The sequence below is a fragment of the Pongo pygmaeus genome, chromosome 1 (genome assembly GCF_028885625.2).
Source record: "Pongo pygmaeus isolate AG05252 chromosome 1, NHGRI_mPonPyg2-v2.0_pri, whole genome shotgun sequence".
In the NCBI taxonomy this organism is placed as follows: domain Eukaryota; kingdom Metazoa; phylum Chordata; class Mammalia; order Primates; family Hominidae; genus Pongo; species Pongo pygmaeus.
In genome coordinates, this window is record NC_072373.2 from 120,730,896 (window position 1) to 120,750,158 (window position 19,263).

General features: G+C 39.0%; 1 protein-coding gene and 1 pseudogene across 2 annotated transcripts in view; both read left to right on the top strand.

Moving 5' to 3' along the window:
- Nucleotides 1-18,787, top strand: part of WDR47 (WD repeat domain 47) — a 70,376-nt gene extending 51,589 nt beyond the window's left edge. For both annotated transcript variants that reach the window (XM_054481128.2, XM_054480431.2), the window contains 6 exons: nt 2,574-2,731; nt 5,804-5,973; nt 6,476-6,646; nt 7,391-7,522; nt 14,239-14,457; nt 17,427-18,787. In XM_054481128.2, coding sequence (XP_054337103.1) covers nt 2,574-2,731; nt 5,804-5,973; nt 6,476-6,646; nt 7,391-7,522; nt 14,239-14,457; nt 17,427-17,569 — 993 coding nt within the window. In that variant the 3' untranslated portion in view covers nt 17,570-18,787. The remainder of the gene's footprint in view (nt 1-2,573; nt 2,732-5,803; nt 5,974-6,475; nt 6,647-7,390; nt 7,523-14,238; nt 14,458-17,426) is intronic.
- On the top strand, nt 2,005-2,297 carry LOC129033422 (NADH dehydrogenase [ubiquinone] 1 beta subcomplex subunit 3-like; annotated as a pseudogene).
- Nucleotides 18,788-19,263: the final 476 nt, after the last annotated feature.

Sequence of the window (19,263 nt, forward strand, 5' to 3'; positions counted from 1 at the left end):
GTAATCCCAGCACTTTGGGAGGTCAAGGCAGGTGGATCACCTGAGGTCAGGAGTTTGAGACCAGCCTGGCCAACACGGCGAAACCCAATCTCTTCTAAAAATACAAAAAATTAGCTGGGTGTGATGGCGGGTGCCTGTAATCCCAGCTACTTGGGAGGCTGAGGCAGGAGAATCGCTTGAACCTGGGAGGCTGAGGTTGCAATGAGCCAAGATTATGCCATTTCACTCCAGCCTAGGCAACAAGAGCAAAACTCTGTCTCAAAAATTTAAAACACACTGGAGGACAGCAAATAAAATCAGTTTGTGGGGCTTTTGCTATAAAGCAATCTTTAGTAATTATTGATGTGCTGCTATAGGCCATTTAGTTAGTTAGTCGTTTTTCCTCCCTTTTTCTCTTATCTACCCCATGCTATTATATAATTTTGCAAACGGTCACATTCCCTGTGTATGGATTATTGGAAAATGCAACATTTCTAGTCAAATTCATACAAATAATATCAGAATTCAATTCACTTACATAGGACGTACATAGCGTAACACATCAGGTTTGCCCCCTATTCCTGCAAGGAGGATGTATTGCATGAATAAAGACTTAGGTAGAGAAAGGCATAGTCTTTTCGTTGCTATAGTCATTATGGGTCCTAGAGCGCCCTGAGTAGCTGTGACTACAGGCATGCGCCACCACACCCGGCTAATTTTTGTATTTTTTTTCTCTTTTTTTGTAGAGATGGGTTTTCATCATGTTGCCCAGGCTGTTAAAGGGATATTTTATAATTTCAGCTTGAAATACTGAAATATTCATTGCTAGAGATAATCGTAAACATTTTTTCTTAAGCAGATTAATAATCCTTTATACTTCCTTCATTTAGAAACACAAATGATACTCTATTTGTTAGAACTTCTAGTGGGCTCTTTTTTTCTTAATAGTTAAAGAGAACTTAATATAGGAATGCATACTTCTTCTTTCAATATAGGAATGCATACTTCTTTCCTTCCTTCTTCGTGCCCCGCCCCTCCCCCCTCCCCCCATCCCCCTCCCTGACAGGTGTTGCCCAGGCTCACTATAGCCTCAACCTCCCAGACTCAATTGATCCTCCCACCTCAGCCTCCCAAGTAGCTGAGACTACAGGTGCATACCACCACATACAAATTTTTTTTTTTTTTTTCATTTTTATAGAGATGGAGTTTGGCCATGTTGCACAGCCTGGTTTCAAACTCCTGGGCTCAAGCAATATGCCCAACTCGGACTCACAAAGTGCTGGGATTATAGGCATGAGCCACCGTGCCTGGCCCATATTTATTCTTACATTTTGTCTTAATAATTGAAGAAAAACTTGAGTGTTTATGAATTGAGCTTAGTTTAGCAATGAGTAATGAAAAATAGAAAAATTAGGGAATTTGAATTTGCTACTTAATATATGGAGACTGCTGTCAGAAAAACTTCATGTAATCATATGTATTTAAAAACAATTGGCTGGAACCAGGTGCGGTGGCTCATGCCTGTAATCCCAGCACTTTGGGAGACTGAGGCAAGCAGATCACTTCAGGTTAGGAGTTTGAGACCAACCTGGCCAACACAGTGAAACCCTGTCTCTACTAAAAATTCAAAAATTAGTCAAGCGTGGTGGTGGGCACCTGTAATCACAGCTGCTCAGGAGGCTGAGGCAGGAGAATCACTTGAACCTGGGAGGCAGAAGTTGCAGTGAGCCAAGATCACGCCACTGCACTACAGCCTGGGCAGCAGAGCAAGACTGCATCTCAAAAACAAACAAAACAAAACAAAACAAACAATTGGCTGGGTGCGGTGTTTCACACCTGTAATCCCAGCACCAGCACTTCGAGAGGCCGTGGTGGGCAAATTGCTTGAGCCCAGAAGTTCAAGACCAGCCTGGGCAACATGGCAAAACTCCATCTCTATTTTTTTTTAATTAAAAAAATTAAAACTTTTTAAAAAAGGAAAGCAATAATATTGCATTTTAAAAGAATCATCTAAAGAATGCAGAAATGGCCCATGGACATGGACGTTAACATGAACATAGTAAAATGGAATTTTCAGATTATAAACAATGGAAGATAGAAGGAACACCATTAGAAACTATCCAGGAGAAGCTGGCTGCAGGAGGGCTAAGGGATGTATGGGGCTGTAATGAAGCTTAGAGAAACATGGGTGACTTTGCAAACAATGTTTCCTCTGATGGTGCATTATTAAAAGGATTCAAAGATTTGCTGCATTTGTGGTAGCTGTAGGGGTTCAATATTACCTGGTGTCCCAGAGTAAAGATAAGAAGCATCACTGAAGATAATACCTGGAAGTATCTTAGTGATTTCTTAACTCTCCAAAATAAGATTTCTTCACTGTAGCCTACTTGTCTGTGTGTTTGCCTCTTAAAGGATATTAGTAAGATTTAATAAAGTAAGAAAAACATAGAGAAAAGAATATATGGTTATTGGTAGTAAACCTAACATGATCCAAAAAGAATAATAAAGTTCAAATGAATTTAAAATTGGAGAAAGAGGAATTCTTTCAAATTCATTTTTTAATAGGATGACTTTAATATTCATTCTTTCCATAGGATGACAAATCAAAAAAGCAGTTTGTTTGTATTAATATCCTAGAAGACACACAAGCTGTTAGAGCAGTGGCTTTTCATCCAGCTGGAGGTTTATATGCTGTTGGTTCAAATTCAAAAACTCTGAGAGTATGTGCCTATCCAGACGTAATTGATCCAAGGTAAGGATCAATGATTTGTACTGCCATTCTTACCTTAGTTTTTAATTTAGCCTTATAGGTTCCTTTTCCAGAATTGCCATTCAGTAGTGTTTCAAATCTTACTTTCTTTCCTTTGATTAAACTTTATTTTCTGTTATAAAATAACTGTTTTTACTTTCAGTGCTTAGGAAATATACTTAAGTCATTAACTTCATAATTTTTTCATAAAATGTTTTTGATTACAACATTGCTCATTTATTGCTTTAGACTTCTTTATTTCCATGGCTTTTGTATTTTGTTTTTTATCTGAAAAGTCTTTATATAGTAGACCCCCCTTATTTGCAGGGATACATTTTAAGAACCCCAGTGGATTCCTGAAACCTTGGCTCTACTGAACCCTACGTATACTGTGTTTTTTCCTATTCATACACACCTATTTATAAATTATGTATGTAATTTACATATAACTCTTACTCTTTTACACCTCTTAAGACTTTTTAATTATAACCCTAGTTTGAGAAACAGAGGGGTGGGATTTTTCATTTATTTGCATTTTTTTTTTTTGCTATCTTTATGTCTGAAACCAATAATTTAGGCTTTTGGACTGTGGTAGCATTCAATGATTGGGAAAGGGAATATAATAAGGCCCATGTTAATTGATAGTATTATAATTTACTGGTGCTCACTGCATTATTTAAGTTGAAATACTTAAGAAAGAATGGCAAAATTCTCTATAAGGGAGTGAGAAATAGCAATAATTATGGAGGTAGAACCAAAGACTTGTATGTTTAGGGTTAACTTGAACTTAAGGTAACTGTTTCTCATCTTTTGTATTTCTTATGCAGACACAGATGTTTCATAGGCTATGAAGAAACTGATTTGAAAATGAATACATTTATTTAGCAAATATATATTTTGGGCTCCTGTGTGCTAGGTACTATAGTTGTACGTAAAACAAACATGTTTATTGGCTTCATGGAACTTCTCGTTTAGTGGGGAAGATGGATATAATGCAAATGAACACAAATATACATTTTGGTAAATGTTATGAAGAAAGGTTACAATGTGCTGTGAGAGAATAAAATGGGGATGGGGTAGGGTGCAAACTGGCGAGTCAGAGAAAGACTTCTTTGAGGAAGAGGCACTAAAGTTGAGATCTAAGGAGGAGTAGAACCTAGCTATATAAAGAGAAGGGAGAAGAGAATAATATAGAGGGAACGTGAGGTGAGAAAGGGCTTGGCTTTTTTTAGGAACTGAAATAAATTCAGATTGGTTGGAAAATTATGAGCTTGATTTTGATAAGGCCGCAGACATAGACATGAACTAAATGAGGCAGAGCTTTCTAGCCATTTTATATTTTACGCTGAGTGCAGTGGGACACCACTGAAAGTAGCAGATCAAGTGTAAATGTATTTTGAGATGATCACTCTGCCTGTGATTGGATGGCAATAAGAGGAGACACTGGGAGGGAGGGAGGAAGCTGTTTGTATTTGATGGCAATGGAGGTGGAGCAAAGTGGGTGGATTTGAGAGGTATAATCCATTTAAGGAAGGAATCAGTGGGACTTGGTGATAATTGGTTGTGCAGCTGAAAATAAAATCTTTTTATCTGGTCTGTTCTCTAGATCAGTTTTTTGGGTTTTGTTTTTGTTTTTGTTTTGAGGCAGCGTCTCACTCTGTCGCCAGGCTGGAGTGCTTTGGCACGACATCAGCTCACTGTAACCTCCACCTCCTGGGTTCAAGTGATTCTCCTGCTTCAGCCTCCTGAGTAGCTGGGACTACAGGCATGCGCCACCATGCCTAGCTGATTTTTGTATTTTTAGTAGTGACAGGGTTTCACCATGTTGGCCAGGATGGTCTTGATTTCCTGACCTCTTGATCTGCCCTCCTCAGCCTCCCATAGTGCTGGGATTACAGGCCTGAGCCATCACACCCTGCCTAGATCAATATTAAACACTTTTTAGGTATTAGAGATTTGTCAGTCTTCTTGTTTGTTTTTTAAAAATTTCTTAATTATGAACATTTTCAAAGACTCAAAAGTAGACTAGTATGCTGAAATGCAATAGTTGTCAAGATTTTTGTCACATTTGCTTTATTCATCTTTTTTTGTTCGTTTGCTAAAGTATTTAAATCTTAGATATGTCATTTAACCCTTTCGTCCTTCAGGATGAATCTCCAGAAACATGTACATTTTCTTACATAGACTTGATTTTATCATTATACCTGATTTAGAAATCTTTAGTGTCATATTAGTCCGTGTTTCAAAGTGTAGATAAAATGCTGTTACCCCACTAAGCCAATGTTCGACTGTCATTAAAGGACAAACTCTTGAGGAGCATGGCATTTGGAACTCTCCACAGCTGAGCCTGCAGTGCCTCACCCACCACATCACTCCTGCTCACTCTACTAAATACCTCATGCTTTTCACTGCTAGCCCCACAGACTCTTTCCATTGCTGCATGCTCAGCCAGTACTTTCCCTACTATATTTTATTGTCACTAAAGTGGTTCTCCTGCCTTCTTCTTTTTCTGTAAAAATTTGCCTTATCCTTTAAGGCCCAGTGCTTTATACTGGACTATATAACAACTTATACTTGCCTTACTGTATATGGGTAGTCTCATGACAATATCTACCTGTACCAGATTTTAAACTCTGGACAGAACTCTTGCACATTGCTCACATTATATGTTTATTACATGTTTATTATGTGTTTATTATATGTTTATTACATGCTTATTGCATTTTTTTTAAATTTGGAAGCATTGTTAGCTTTTTTAATTTTCTTTTTTGTTTCTGAGTTTAAAATCCATGAAAAATATGAGAAATGGAGATTTTTTTTTTAAAGTCGTATATCCTGTTTCCTTTGTCATCTGAAATGAGAGTTAGTTTAGTGTGATTTGGTTTATAATTTTACTTTTTGGGTGTTAAGTATGCTTCTAATTTTATGTCTTCTATGATTTTGAAAACTATTAATAAGCTGTTGTCTGACACGCTTTTTCTCCTTCCTTCAAGAACAACTATAATATGGAACCTCATAATAACTGATTGTAGCAAGCAAGAAATTGAAATATATTTCTGTAATTTTTCTTTTCAGTGCACATGAGACTCCTAAGCAGCCGGTGGTACGTTTTAAAAGGAATAAACATCATAAAGGATCCATTTACTGTGTGGCCTGGAGTCCTTGTGGGCAGTTATTAGCAACAGGATCAAATGACAAATACGTCAAAGTGCTGCCCTTCAATGCAGAGACTTGTAACGCAACAGGTAGGGCCCAAGTATGTAAGCAGTAGCTAGCTTACCAGTGTATACGTTTTATTTTCTCCATGTTGTATTTCTGTATTGTCTTTAATGAAATCCAAGAATATAATCTTAAAGAAGAATTTTTTAAATAATTCTAATTGTTTAGTTACATTCATGAGGTATTACTCTTTCTTAGTAAATTCTTACAGGTGTCTAGGTGGTGTTTGAGTTTTATAAAATTATTATTAGAAAAATAACTTTTAAATAGCTACCAGATGTTTTCTAAAAATCACCTGTCTTCTTTTTCTTTGGGATAAGAGACAAGATAACCCTATGGTAATAGCTATTTTGATAAAATTCTTTGCTCAGTAAAGTGAAACTGCTTATAATACCAATCCCTAAATGAAAATACAAACCATATTTCTAAACCATTATTCTTGACCAGTTTTGAGGTAGTTTAGCAATCTCAAGTTATCACAGTAAGTTGAGCAGCATTTTTTTTTTTTAATTCTTACTACTGTTTCAGGACCAGATCTGGAATTTAGTATGCATGATGGAACAATTAGAGACTTGGCATTTATGGAAGGCCCAGAAAGCGGAGGAGCTATTTTAATAAGTGCTGGAGCAGGGGATTGTAACATTTATACAACAGATTGTCAAAGAGGACAGGGCCTCCATGCTTTGAGTGGACATACTGGTATGTAATATCAGTTTCAAGTGCTGTTTTTCTTTTTGTTCAATCTGTGCTTTTTTTTCCTCTCTGCATTTTCTTTTCTAGGAGACAGGGTCTTGCTCTTACTGTCCAGAGTGCAGTGGCACAATCACAGCTCACTGCAGCCTCACCCTCCTGAGCTCAAGTGATCCTCCCACCCAGCCTCCTGAGTAGCTGGGACTATAGGCACGTGCTACTATGCCTGGCTAGTTTAAAATTTTTTTGTAGATATGGGGTCTCACTATGTTGCCCAGACTGGTCTTGAACTCCTGGGCTCAAGCAATCATCCTGTCTCGGCCTCCCAAAGTGTTGGGATTACAGGCATGAGCCACTATGCCTGGCCTAGTATGGTTTTGATGTTGTGCATTTTACTGAGTTTTATTTTATTTTTAAAATTGTCAATCTATTTGATAAATGTGAAAAATCTCTATCACATAGTATATTTGACTCACCAGACCACCACTTGCCCTGTAAATAAGGAGTACTTAGCTTTTTCTTTTTTTTTAGAGACAGGGTCTTGCACTGTTGCCCAGGCTGGAATGCAGTGGCTTGATCATAGCTCACTGCAGCCTCGAACTCCTGGCCTCCAGCAGTCCTCCTGCCTCAGCCTCCTGAGTAGCTGGGATTATAGGCATGAGCCACCTTGCCCGACTCTAGAGTGCTTAGCTTTGAATATGTTATGGAAAGATACTCTCCCACCTTAATAATTGAGTATATGATCTTTTATAGGGCATATTTTAGCACTTTATACCTGGAGTGGCTGGATGATTGCATCTGGTTCCCAAGATAAGACCGTTAGATTTTGGGATCTTCGAGTACCAAGTTGTGTTCGTGTTGTTGGCACAACATTTCATGGAACTGGTAGGTTTTTCTTTAAATGATATATATGAGAAAAAAACTTTGTAAATTACACTAGCCTACTTCCTCCTCCCTGCAATATAAAAAATAGAAAAAATTGTGAAATAAATACTTGATATTTTATTAGTTACTTTCAGTTCTTTCAAAATACTTTCATTTGTTACCTTATTTGTAAAAATAATATTCAGCTTAGGGAACCAAGGCCCAGGGAGATTAAATATAATGTCCCAGATTGTCTGTTAGCAGGGCCATTTTAGAACTCAGACCTTTAGAAACATTTTTTAAAATGCATGCACATGGCAAAAAGTGAAATTGAACAAAAGAGTGTACTATTTTCTTTTCATTCCTATTTCTTGGTCTCTCTTTCACTAAAGGACCAATTTCTTATTTATTCTTCCAGAAATATTCTATAAACATATAACCAGAAAGTTTGTATGTACCCTAATCTCCCTTCTCCTGTAAACACAAATGCGCACACACACACACACACACACACACACACACACACACACAGAGAAATGGTAGCATGCACTACAAATTTCTCTTTCTAAACTTAACAGTATGTCTTGGATTGTTCCATGTACTGTTCTTTGCATTGTACCACCTTTTAGTTTTTTTTTTGAGATGGAGTCTCACACTGTCGCCCAGGCTGGAGTGCAGTGGTGCGATCTCGGCTCACTGCAAGCTCCGCCTCCCGGGTTCACGCCATTCTCCTGCCTCAGCCTCCCGAGTAGCTGGGACTACAGGAGGCCGCCACCATGCCCAGCTAATTTTTTGCATTTTTTAGTAGAGACGGGGTTTCACCATGTTGGCCAGGATGGTCTCGATCTCCTATCCTCATGATCTGCTTGCCTCAGCCTCCCAAAGTGCTGGGATTACAGGCATGAGCCACCACTCCCAGCTGCGTTGTACCACCTTTTAAGCATGGTATCTAAGAGTGACACAATTATCTGCCACGCCTGGTCCTTTGTAGTTTTTAATAGCAGAATTAGAAGAGAATTCTATGGTACTATTCCAGGTGAAAAGGTCTGCCTTGTATTCTAAATTTTTGGTGTTTTTTTTTAATGCCTTGTTTATTCTTTTGAGTTTCATGGACTTTTTTTTGCACTTTGATTCAAACCAGATATGATGTTTTACAGCACATTTGAGTCCATGATCATTGATTCGTTAAAATTTAGTTTGTATCATTTTCAAAATTAATATATGACATAGTTTAAGGCAGCAGTCCCCCAGCAGTCCGCAACCTTTTTGGCACCCACCAGGAATCAGTTTCGTGGAAGACAATTTTTCCATGGGTGGGGTGGGAAGGGGTAGGGATGGTTTAGGGATGAAACCACTGCAGATCATCAGGCATTAGATTCTCATAAGGAGCACGCAACCTAGATACCTTACATGCGCAGTTCACAATAGGATTCCCGCTCCTATGAGCATCTAATGCCACCACTGATCTGACAGGAGGCGGAGCTCAGGTGGTAATGCTCACTCACTTGTCGCTCACCTCGTGCTGTGTGGCCCAGTGCCTAACAGGCCATAGACTGCTATCAGTCAGTGACCTGGGGCTTGGGGACCCCTGGTTTAAGAAATCAAGCAATTCAATAAGGCTTATTAAGAAAAACAGCATTGCCCTGGTTAAAATAATGTAAACAATGACTACTGATCTAACCACAACTGATATAACTATATTGAAAAGATGTGGAGAGAGGAAGAATTTGTATGTGAATAAGGGAAATATTCGTATTTATTTATTTTCTTATCTTTAGGACTATTTATTGACTTCCTACCATAGAAGATTAAGATATAACTTTTTCATGTGCCTTTCCAACTCCCATCATCCCACATTCACATATATTTTTCCCCTCTCTGCATCTTTTGTTTTTTTTTGTTCTGAGACAGGGTCTTGTTCTGTCACCTAGTCTGGAATGCAGTGTTGCAGTCATGGCTTACTGCAGTTTTGACTTCCAGGTTCAAGCCATCCTCCCGCCTTAGCTTCCCGAGTGGCTGGGACCATAGGTACACACCACCCTGCCCAGCCCCTCTGCATCTTTTTGATATATCAATTTTGGTTAGCTCAGTTAGTCATTGTTTACATTATTTTAACCAGGACGATGCCATTCATAGCTTATTTTTTTTCCTGTGTATATTTTCCTTGGGGTTAATAATTGTGTTTGTTTGTTTGTTTATTTGTGTAGTTTCTATACACTTACCACTAATTTATTTTTAAACTCTAGCTTTCTACATTATTTTCAGGCCCTTTTTCTCCATTTCAGGGACTTCTAGTTTTTGGTCGTCTCCTCTCTCTGATAACATTAATGTCTTCCTCTTACTGTATCTCTCCTCCTCTGCTTCTCTATCATGCACATACAAACATTTTTTAGAATTGGCAATGCCAAAAATTCATCTCTTGATCTCCTTATCCCCCTTCCAGCTCTTACCCTCAATTTTTGCTTCCTTTTTTACTCAGATATCTCAAAAGTCTTGCCTATATATACTGTTAGCCATTTCCTTACCCTCAGTCTTTAACTTATTCTAATCTGGTTCCTGCTGCAACCATTATAATGAATGCTATCTTTTTCAAGATCACCAACAAACTTCCGGTTGTCAAATCACTTTTATATCCTAATTTTGCTTCAGCTCTCAGTGTCATGCAACACAGTTGACTTCTTCCACTTTTCTTTTGGGCTTTCTGCTATTCTCTTACCTTTCTGGGTAATTATTCCTTTGCTGGCTCTTTCTCTTTGCTCACATTCTAAATTCTGGCATTCCCTAGGGCTCAGGACTTTAGTCTCTTTTCTTTCTCTAGATGATTGCATCCATTTCCCCGGCTTTAAGTGTAACTCATATGCTGAAAGACTTATATTTTAATCTCTAGCTGAAACCTATTCTGTGTGCTAGGCTCATAAAATTCTTTTTTATTTTTTTCTTTTGAGATGGAGTCTCGCTCTGTCACCCAGGTTGCCCAGGCTGGAGTGCAGTGGCGTGATCTCGGCTCACTGCAAGCTCTACCTCCCGGGTTCACGCCATTCTCCTGCCTCAGCCTCCCGAGTAGCTGGGACTACAGGCGCCTGCTACCATGCCCGGCTAATTTTTTTGTATATTTTTTAGTAGAGACGGGGTTTCACCATGTTAGCCAGGATGGTCTCGATCTCCTGACCTCGTGATCCACCTGCCTCGGCCTTCCAGAGTGCTGGAATTACAGGTGGGAGCTACCGCGCCTGGCCTTTTTTTTTTTTTTTTTTTTTTTTTAAATTAAAGAAAAGGATGGACTTTAATCTTTATTTATGGGACACTGTAAGATATGAAATTTCATGTAGAAATTAAAACACATTCAGAGGACAAGCTTCATATAGTATATACAGCTTGGAATTGTTCAAGTATAGTTTCAGTGTAAAAAGTGCTACAATAACAAGCCACATTTAAAAAGAGTTTCTTTTATTTATTTTTTTTTTTTGAGAGAGAGTTTCGCTTTTGTCGCCCAGACTGGAATGCAGTGACACAATCTCTGCCCACTGCAACTTCCGTCTCCTAGGTTCAAGTGATTCTCCTGCCTCAGCCTCCCAAGTAGCTAGGACTACAGGTGCGTGCCACCACGCCCAGCTCATTTTTGTTTTTGTTTTTGAGAGTCTTACTTTGTCGCCCAGGGTGGAGTGCCATGGTGTAATCTCAGCTCACTGCAACCTCTGCCTCCTGGGTTCAAGTGATTTTCATGCCTCAGCCAGGCACCACCACGCCTAGCTCATTTTTGTATTTTTAGTGGAGGCGAGGTTTCACCTTATTAGCCAGGCTGGTCTCGAACTTCTGACCTCAGGTGATCTGCCCGCATTGGCCTCCCAAAGTGCTGGGATTATAGGTGTGAGCCACCGCGCCTGGCCTTAAAAAGGGTTCTTAGTAGAGAAACAGTAAGACAAACTTATACCAAACATGGTATATAACAACTTTATGCCTCAGCTACATGATCTAAAAGTTAAATGTTCCAGGAGTCGCACCTGGCCGGGTGTGGTGGCTCATACCTGTAATTCCAGCACTTTGGGAGGCTGAGGTGGGTGGATTTCCTGAGGTCAGGAGCTCGAGACCAGTCTGGCCAACATGGTGAAACCCTGCCTCTACTAAAAATACAAAAAAATTAGCTGGGCGTGGTGGTGGGCACCTGTAATCCCAGCTACTGGGGAGGCTGAGGCAGGAGAATCGCTTGAACCTGGGAGGCGGAGGTTGTAGTGAGCCGAGATCATGCCACTGCACTCCAGCCTGGGCGACAGAGTGAGACTCTGTCTCAAAAAAAAAAAAACAACAAAAAAACCCAGTTACCTATCTTCCTCTTTATTGCTACCACTCTAGGATAAATAGGATAAACCACCATCATCTCTCAACTGAACCACTGCAATAGCTTCCTTACCATACACTTTCACTTGTGCTCCCTTTAGTCTGCGATCCCCTTAGCAGTCAAAGTATGCTTTTGAAAAAATAAACCTGGTCACCTCACACCTTCAGTGACTTTAAATCTTAAAGTACACACTTGTTATCACGACCTACAGGAGCCTGCTTGATTTGGCATTTTTACCCTTCTAGTCTCATCACAGATCACTTACTTTTTTCTTTTCAATTCCTGGAACATGCCAAGCTCCTCCCATGTCCAGTAAAGCCATATGCTGTTTCCTTAGTTGGAAATGTTCCTCTTCTTGTCTTCTCATGGTTAGGCCCTTCTTGTCTTTAGGTCTTAACTTCAATGCCACCTAGCCAGAGAGGCCTTCTTTGACTTACCTAATTGGGACCTCACCATTATTTCCTATTATTGAACTCTTATCACTATTTAAAATTATGTACTCGTTTACTTGTTTAGTGCTTACCTCCTCCAATAGATTTTAAGTTTCATCAAGGCAGCAATGATACCTGTTTTATTTTCAGAAGAGATTTAGCACCTACCATAGTGCCTGGCCTAAGGGAGTAGTGATTTAATAACTTTTTTGAGTAAATGAATGAAGATTTTTGTTGACACTATAAACTTTGTATGTGTAAAACTAAACTCTTTGTATTTCTCCTCTAAATCAGTTATTCTTCCCACCTTCCTTACTGTTTTTTTTTTCATCTTCCCTAGTTTTGATAATGGTTCTCTTATTTTCTCATGCAACTAGATTTGAAATCTGGGACTCATGTTTGCTTTATTTTAATTAACTGCCCCACTCAGGCAGTTAATTTCCAAGACTGTTGACTGTTTATTCAGGTTTTGTTCCTGAAATCTTTCTTGTCTTCTAGTGGCCTCTTTTGTTCTACAATCTTTCCACTTTAATTTGATACACATTTTCACTTAGATTAATCTACTCAAAGTACTGCTCGAATCATGTAATTCTCTTGCTTAGAAACCTACAATGTTGCTTTACCGTTTACAGAGACAAGTTCAAAACTCTGCAGTTTGAGATTTAGGCGCTTGACGGCCTGGCCTTAACCTACCTTTTGCATTTCAGTTTCAAGCTGCCTTTCATGTTAACTTTTATTAAAAGTTAAACTTTTAACTCCAGCCAAACTGATCTATCTTCCTGTAAGCTGTTTTATACTTTTCCTCTAAACTTTTTCTCATGTAATTCTTCCTGATCGTAATAGCCCTCTTCTCTTTCAATATTTCAAGAAAAGATTATTCTTTATTACATACAAATGTATGTGTTCGCCTGTGTATACATATATACATACTCTTATTTATGCTGTTTATTGTTTTTCAAGGTCTAACTTGTGTCCCATTTTTTTATGAAGTCTTCCTAGACCACTTTGGTCTAGAGCAGTGTTACTCAAACTTTTTTTTTTTTTTAATTTATTTTTTTGAGACAGGGTCTCACTCTGTCTCAAAAAAATTTATTTATTTATTTTTTTGAGATGGAGTCTCACTCTGTCGCCCAGGTTGGAGTGCAGTGGCGCAATCTCAGCTCACTGCAACCTCCGCCTCCCAGGTTGAAGCGATTCTCCTGCCTCAGCATTGTGAGTAGCTGGGATTACAGGCACGTGCCACTACGCTCAGCTAACTTTTGTATTTTTAGTAGAGATGGGGTTTCACCATGTTGGCCAGGCTGGTCTCGATCTCCTGACCTTGTGATCCGCCTGCCTCAGTCTCCCAAAGTGCTGGATTACAGGCATGAGCCACCGCGCCCAGCCCGTATAATTAATTAACAAAATAATTATTAATTATAATAATTTATAAAATAAAATTATTTATTTCTGGGAGACAGGGATTCAAGTTGCCCTGAATATATGCCCCCAAGAGCTTATTTTCTGTTCACAGTTCCTATTGGCAGTAATCATGTGTTGCTTTAGTATATTTCCTATACTGTTGTCCTAAAATATGTTTTGTTACTGAATTTCTTGTCTCTTTAACTACACTCTTAGCTGGGTATAGGAGCATTTCTAGACACTTACTCAGTAGTGAAAACACTGGATTGAGAAAAGTGGTTTCTGTAGCATGGCTCATCTATTGCACTATAGGTGATGCTGTTGCACACAGTTCTCTCAAATGACAAAAAATGGACTTTCTCGTTTCTTACAAAATTTTGATTAGGCTTTGGGCCTTAAAAGGACACAAGTGTTTATTGGTTAACTGTTAATTTGGAGTTTTTCATAGCTGAACAGTATTGATAAACTACATTAAATCGTTAGTATATGGTTCAATGGACATAATTAGCCGTGTTGCCATTTGGGTATATTGACTTTCTGTATTTAAACTTTCATTCCTACCACTACAGGCAGTGCAGTGGCATCTGTAGCTGTAGATCCCAGTGGTCGTCTCTTAGCCACAGGTCAAGAAGATTCTAGCTGCATGTTGTATGACATAAGAGGAGGAAGAATGGTACAAAGTTATCATCCTCATTCCAGTGATGTTCGCTCTGTTCGATTCTCCCCTGGAGCTCACTACTTGCTAACAGGCTCTTATGATATGAAAATAAAGGTGACAGACCTACAAGGTGATTGAGATCGACTTCTCTGTTTTTAGTCTTTCCTGTTCTATTCGGGACCTTTGGTTTTTTGTTAATGTGATGTGGTTGATTATATAATATTTTCAATTATTTTATAGTATTTATTGAGCAAATTCTGAGACTGTATTAAGATATATAATAGCAAATTATTAAATAAGCAGTGAATAGTCTTATTGTTAGGTTTTGTTTTTGTTTTTATAGAGGCAGGGGCTCACTATGTTGCCCAGGCTGGTCTAGAACTCCTGGGCTCAAGTGATCCATCTGCCTTCGTCTCCCAAAGTGCTGGGATTACAGGCATGAGCCACCATGCCCAGCCTGTTTTTGTTTTTGAGACAGGGTCTCGCTCTGTCGCCCAGGCTGGAGTGCAGTGGTGTGATCTTAGCTCACTGTATCCTCTATCTCCCCTGCTCAAGTGATCCTCCCACCTCAGCCCTGCAAGTAGCTAGGACTACAGGTGCATGCCACCACACCTGGCTAATATTTATATCTTTTGTAGAGACAAAGTTTTGCCATGTTGCGCAGGCTGGTCTCGAACTTCTGAGCTCAAGCGATCTGCCTGCATTGGCCTCCCAGAGTACTGGGATTATAGGTGTAAGCCATCATGCCCAACCTTATTGTTAATTTTTTATTTTTATTTTTTGAGGCAGGGTCTCACTCTTTCACCCAGGCTGGAATGCAGTGGCACGATTACTGCTCACTACACCCTTGACCTCCTGGGTTCAAGCGATCCTTCTGCCTCAGCCTCCGAACAGCTGGAACTACATCTGTGCATCACCATGGATGACAAATTTTTAAAATTTTTTTGTAAAGACGGGATCTTGCCATGTTGCCCAGGCTGGTCTTGAATTCCAGGCCTCAAGTGATCCTCCTGCCTCTGCTTAAGATATTTTTTAAAATCAACATTTATTTATAGTGACTCATTCTGAGATAAATGATGGATTTGTGTACTGTTGTTAGCTTCTACATTAAAAAATCATTAGCATACAATCTTTGTAATTAGGTCTTAGTATCTAGTTTTAGTTTTAAACATTCATCAAGCAAATATTTATTGTATATCAATTAGGGACTGACAGATGAGAATAAGACAGTTAATTCCCTCCCTGATGGAGCTTATATTTTAGAGGTCAATAAAAAGTAAAACAATAAACAATGTAATTTTAGGTATTAGTGCTGTTTAAAAAATTAGTATGGTAGGGAGATAGTGACTAGGGTGAATAGGGGAAGGCTATTTATTTATTTATTTATTTTGAGACAGAGTCTTGTTCTGTTGCCCAGGCTGGAGTGCAGTGGTGCATCTCAGCTCACTGCAGGGGGAAGGCTATTTTAAATAGGATAATTGGAGTAGGTCTCTCCAAGGAAATGCCATTTGCATAGAGACCAGAATGATGAGGAGGAACAAGCCAGGCCAGGACCCTAGGAGAAGCACATAGCAAGTATAAAGATGCTGAAGTAGGAACCAGCTTAGCACATTCATGACACTACAAGAAGCCAATGTGGCCGGAACTTAGTGAACTAAGAGATAGAGACACAGAAGAATAAATCAGAGGCAGGGTTTTATAGACTTTTTTTTTTTTTTTTTTTTTTTTGAGACGGAGTCTCGCTCTGTCGCCCAGGCTGGCGCGCAGTGGCGCGATCTTGGCTCACTGCAAGCTCCGCCTCCCAGGTTCATACCATTCTCCTGCCTCAGCCTCCCGAGTAGCTGGAACCACAGGCGCCCGCCACCACACCCGGCTAATTTTTTGTATTTTTAGTAGAGACAGAGTTTCACCGTGTTAGCCTCGATCTTGATCTCCTGACCTCGTGATCTGCCCGCCTTGGCCTCCCAAAGTGCTGGGATTACAGGCGTGAGCCACCGTGCCCGGCCTATAGACATTTTTTTTAAGGGCTTTATTTTTAATAGCAGTTATAGGTTAACAGCAAAATTGAGAGATACAGAGATTTCCCATATACTCCTGACTCACACGTGCATAGCCTGCCTCCCCCATTATCACTATCCCCTTCCACAGTGGTACATTTATTATAGTTGGTGGCCTATAAGCATTTTAAAAAGTATAACATGAAGCCTTTGGAAGATTTTAAATGGAAGGGATAGGAGCTGAATTATATTTTTAGAGAATTTGGGGTTCTGTAGGGAGAGTAGATTGTAAGGGGGCAAGAGTAGAAATATAAATGTCAGTGAGGAGGCTGTTGGAATAGTTCAGGTGAGATGATGGTGGCTTGGACTAGGGTGGTGGAGATGAAGGTAGTAAGAAATGACTAAATTTGAGATATATTTTGTTTGGATTAGATTTGGGGAGTGAGGGGAAAAGGAATCAATGACGATTCCTAGGTTTTTGTCATAAGCAACCAGATGGTGCCATTGAGATAAGGGAGGCAGGTGAGGGGAGGAACAGGTTTAGGCAAGAAAACCAAGAGTTTGGTTTTAGACAAGTTTAAATTAGGATGACTATCAGACAATCAAGTGAGATGTTGAATGACTATCTGGATACTAGTCTGGAGCTCAGGTGAGAACCAAGATTGGAGATAAAATATGTATGAATTGTAAATACATAAATGGCCATGTTGCTAGATGAAATTTTTTAGGAAGTTAGGTACAGAGAGAAGAGAAGAAATCTGAGGGTTGACTCCTGGGATTCACCAAGCTTTAAGTCAAGAAGAAAAGGGAAACTAGTGAAAGATGGAGTGGCACTGAAATCAGGGAGAAATCAAGTTGAGAGAATTTCTGAGAGAGAGAGAGAGAGGCAACTTGTCAAATGTTGCTGTGTGGGTATATGTTACCAAATACTAATAGCATAATTAGGTAGTTAGTAATTTATCCCTGTAGAAACCTTTCAATGTATTATATTAATGTAGTTTAAGATTTTTTATACTGTAATGTCTTAAAGTAACAGGAAGTCTATAAAATCCATACATATACTTATTTTGCATTGTAAATCAACATCTCTTTTCTAATTTAGGGGACCTCACCAAGCAGCTTCCTATCATGGTGGTGGGGGAGCACAAGGACAAAGTGATTCAGTGCAGATGGCACACCCAGGATCTTTCCTTCCTGTCATCCTCTGCAGATAGAACTGTCACCCTCTGGACTTACAATGGGTAGAGCACACCGCATGTCAGTCTATGCAGCAAAAGCACAGAGACTTAAGACTACTGAGTTGTGAAAATTACAAATCTGAAGAACATAGTGTCCAGGAAAGTGGTTTAGCACGAAGAGGCCCCGTATTACCATGTATCCCACTGATAGGAGGTGTTGGGTGGTGTTATTCCGCAGTGCTTTCAGTCTTCCATGTGAGCTCGTGCTGCTGTGACCTGCTATATGTAGTCTCGTTGCCAAAGTCTGCAGAAGAGCTCTTCCGTTGTTGGTGTGCACTCCAAGTCAAGATGGACAATGTGTTTACGGTTTAGTATTAAATGCATTCCTTGGTCTTTGCCTAAATAACAGTTTTATATGCACATTGAAATGGAATTATACTTCAACTATATTATTAAATGTAATGCAACCAAGTTCCTCCCAGATTAAACTTCCCAGGTGTTCAGAATTACTTTTGCTCTTCTCACGATCCCATATTGTATTATCACTTGTCTTCTAGAGGTCAGAATTCCATAATATATGTCACTCAAAAGTTACATGGTTGCTTTCACTTAAGGATCATTATGGAGTTTCAAGATGAATGAAAAACTGCTTCTTAGTTCACTACATGGTATAGGCCCTTTCTTTTTTCTTAAACCCAGGGATATGATTATTTTGTCATATAATTTTGTTTCAGGCTAAAAGGTAAATGTGTTTGCTTCAGAAACTTGTTAACTACAGTTTTTTGAATGCAACAGGATACCTCCCTTCCAAACTGAACTGTAGAAGCAGAGCAGCAGCAGTTATGTGATGCAACACTTGATGGTACACTAAATTTACTGGCTAGCATTTTTCTCCTTAAAAATTAAAATCCTTGACATAGACCATAGCATGGCTTGAAATGCTATGTCTGCATGATAATTTAAAATGGAAGATTTAAACTTTGCACTCCAAAAGCTTATTTGGATTTTTTTCTTGCACTGTTTTGTGTAATGCAGAATAATGATTTTATTTCTACAGCTTTGTAGATTCTAACATTTATGTATCTTTATTTTCATATTGTACAGTAATTTTACTTTAAATTATTTAAATAGGCGATTTTATTTATTTCAAATGCAGTTGTATTCTCATTATTGAACTGTCTGTGCACTGTATGTAGCAAGCATTTTTCATCTGTTGTATACAAGTGGAAAGGGTATTAGAAGTGTAACTGTGCTATTATTTCAATAAAGACCTCGACATTTAAAACTGTTTCTGTTCCTCAGTCTTTGGCTTTCAAAAGAATGTTATTTTTTCAGTTTACTTGGAGAAAGTGAGGTCCAATGGATGAAGTCCATAATCAGTTTCTTAGATTTCTTTCTAAAGTTCTTCTACTAATTTGCTTTTTAATCCTTGGCAACTGTATAACTTATTAACAAAAAATAATTTTTCTAAAAATGGGTCTTGCTTTGTCCAGGTTGGTCTTGAACTCTTGGCCTCAAGTGATTCTCCTGAGTCAACCTCCTGAAGTGTTGGGATTACAGGTGTGAGCCATTGTGCCTGGCCTGTATAACTTTTGTGTGTCTTCTGTCTCTTTTATCCAAGATTTAGAGAACTTTCTATCCTTAATATATTGTGAAAGTTGACTAATAAAAGCCTAACAATATGTATAAATTCGAACTCAAGAGTATGAATATGTCGAATTAGGTAATCACCCAATAGGTTCACCATGCCCTCTGCCTAGA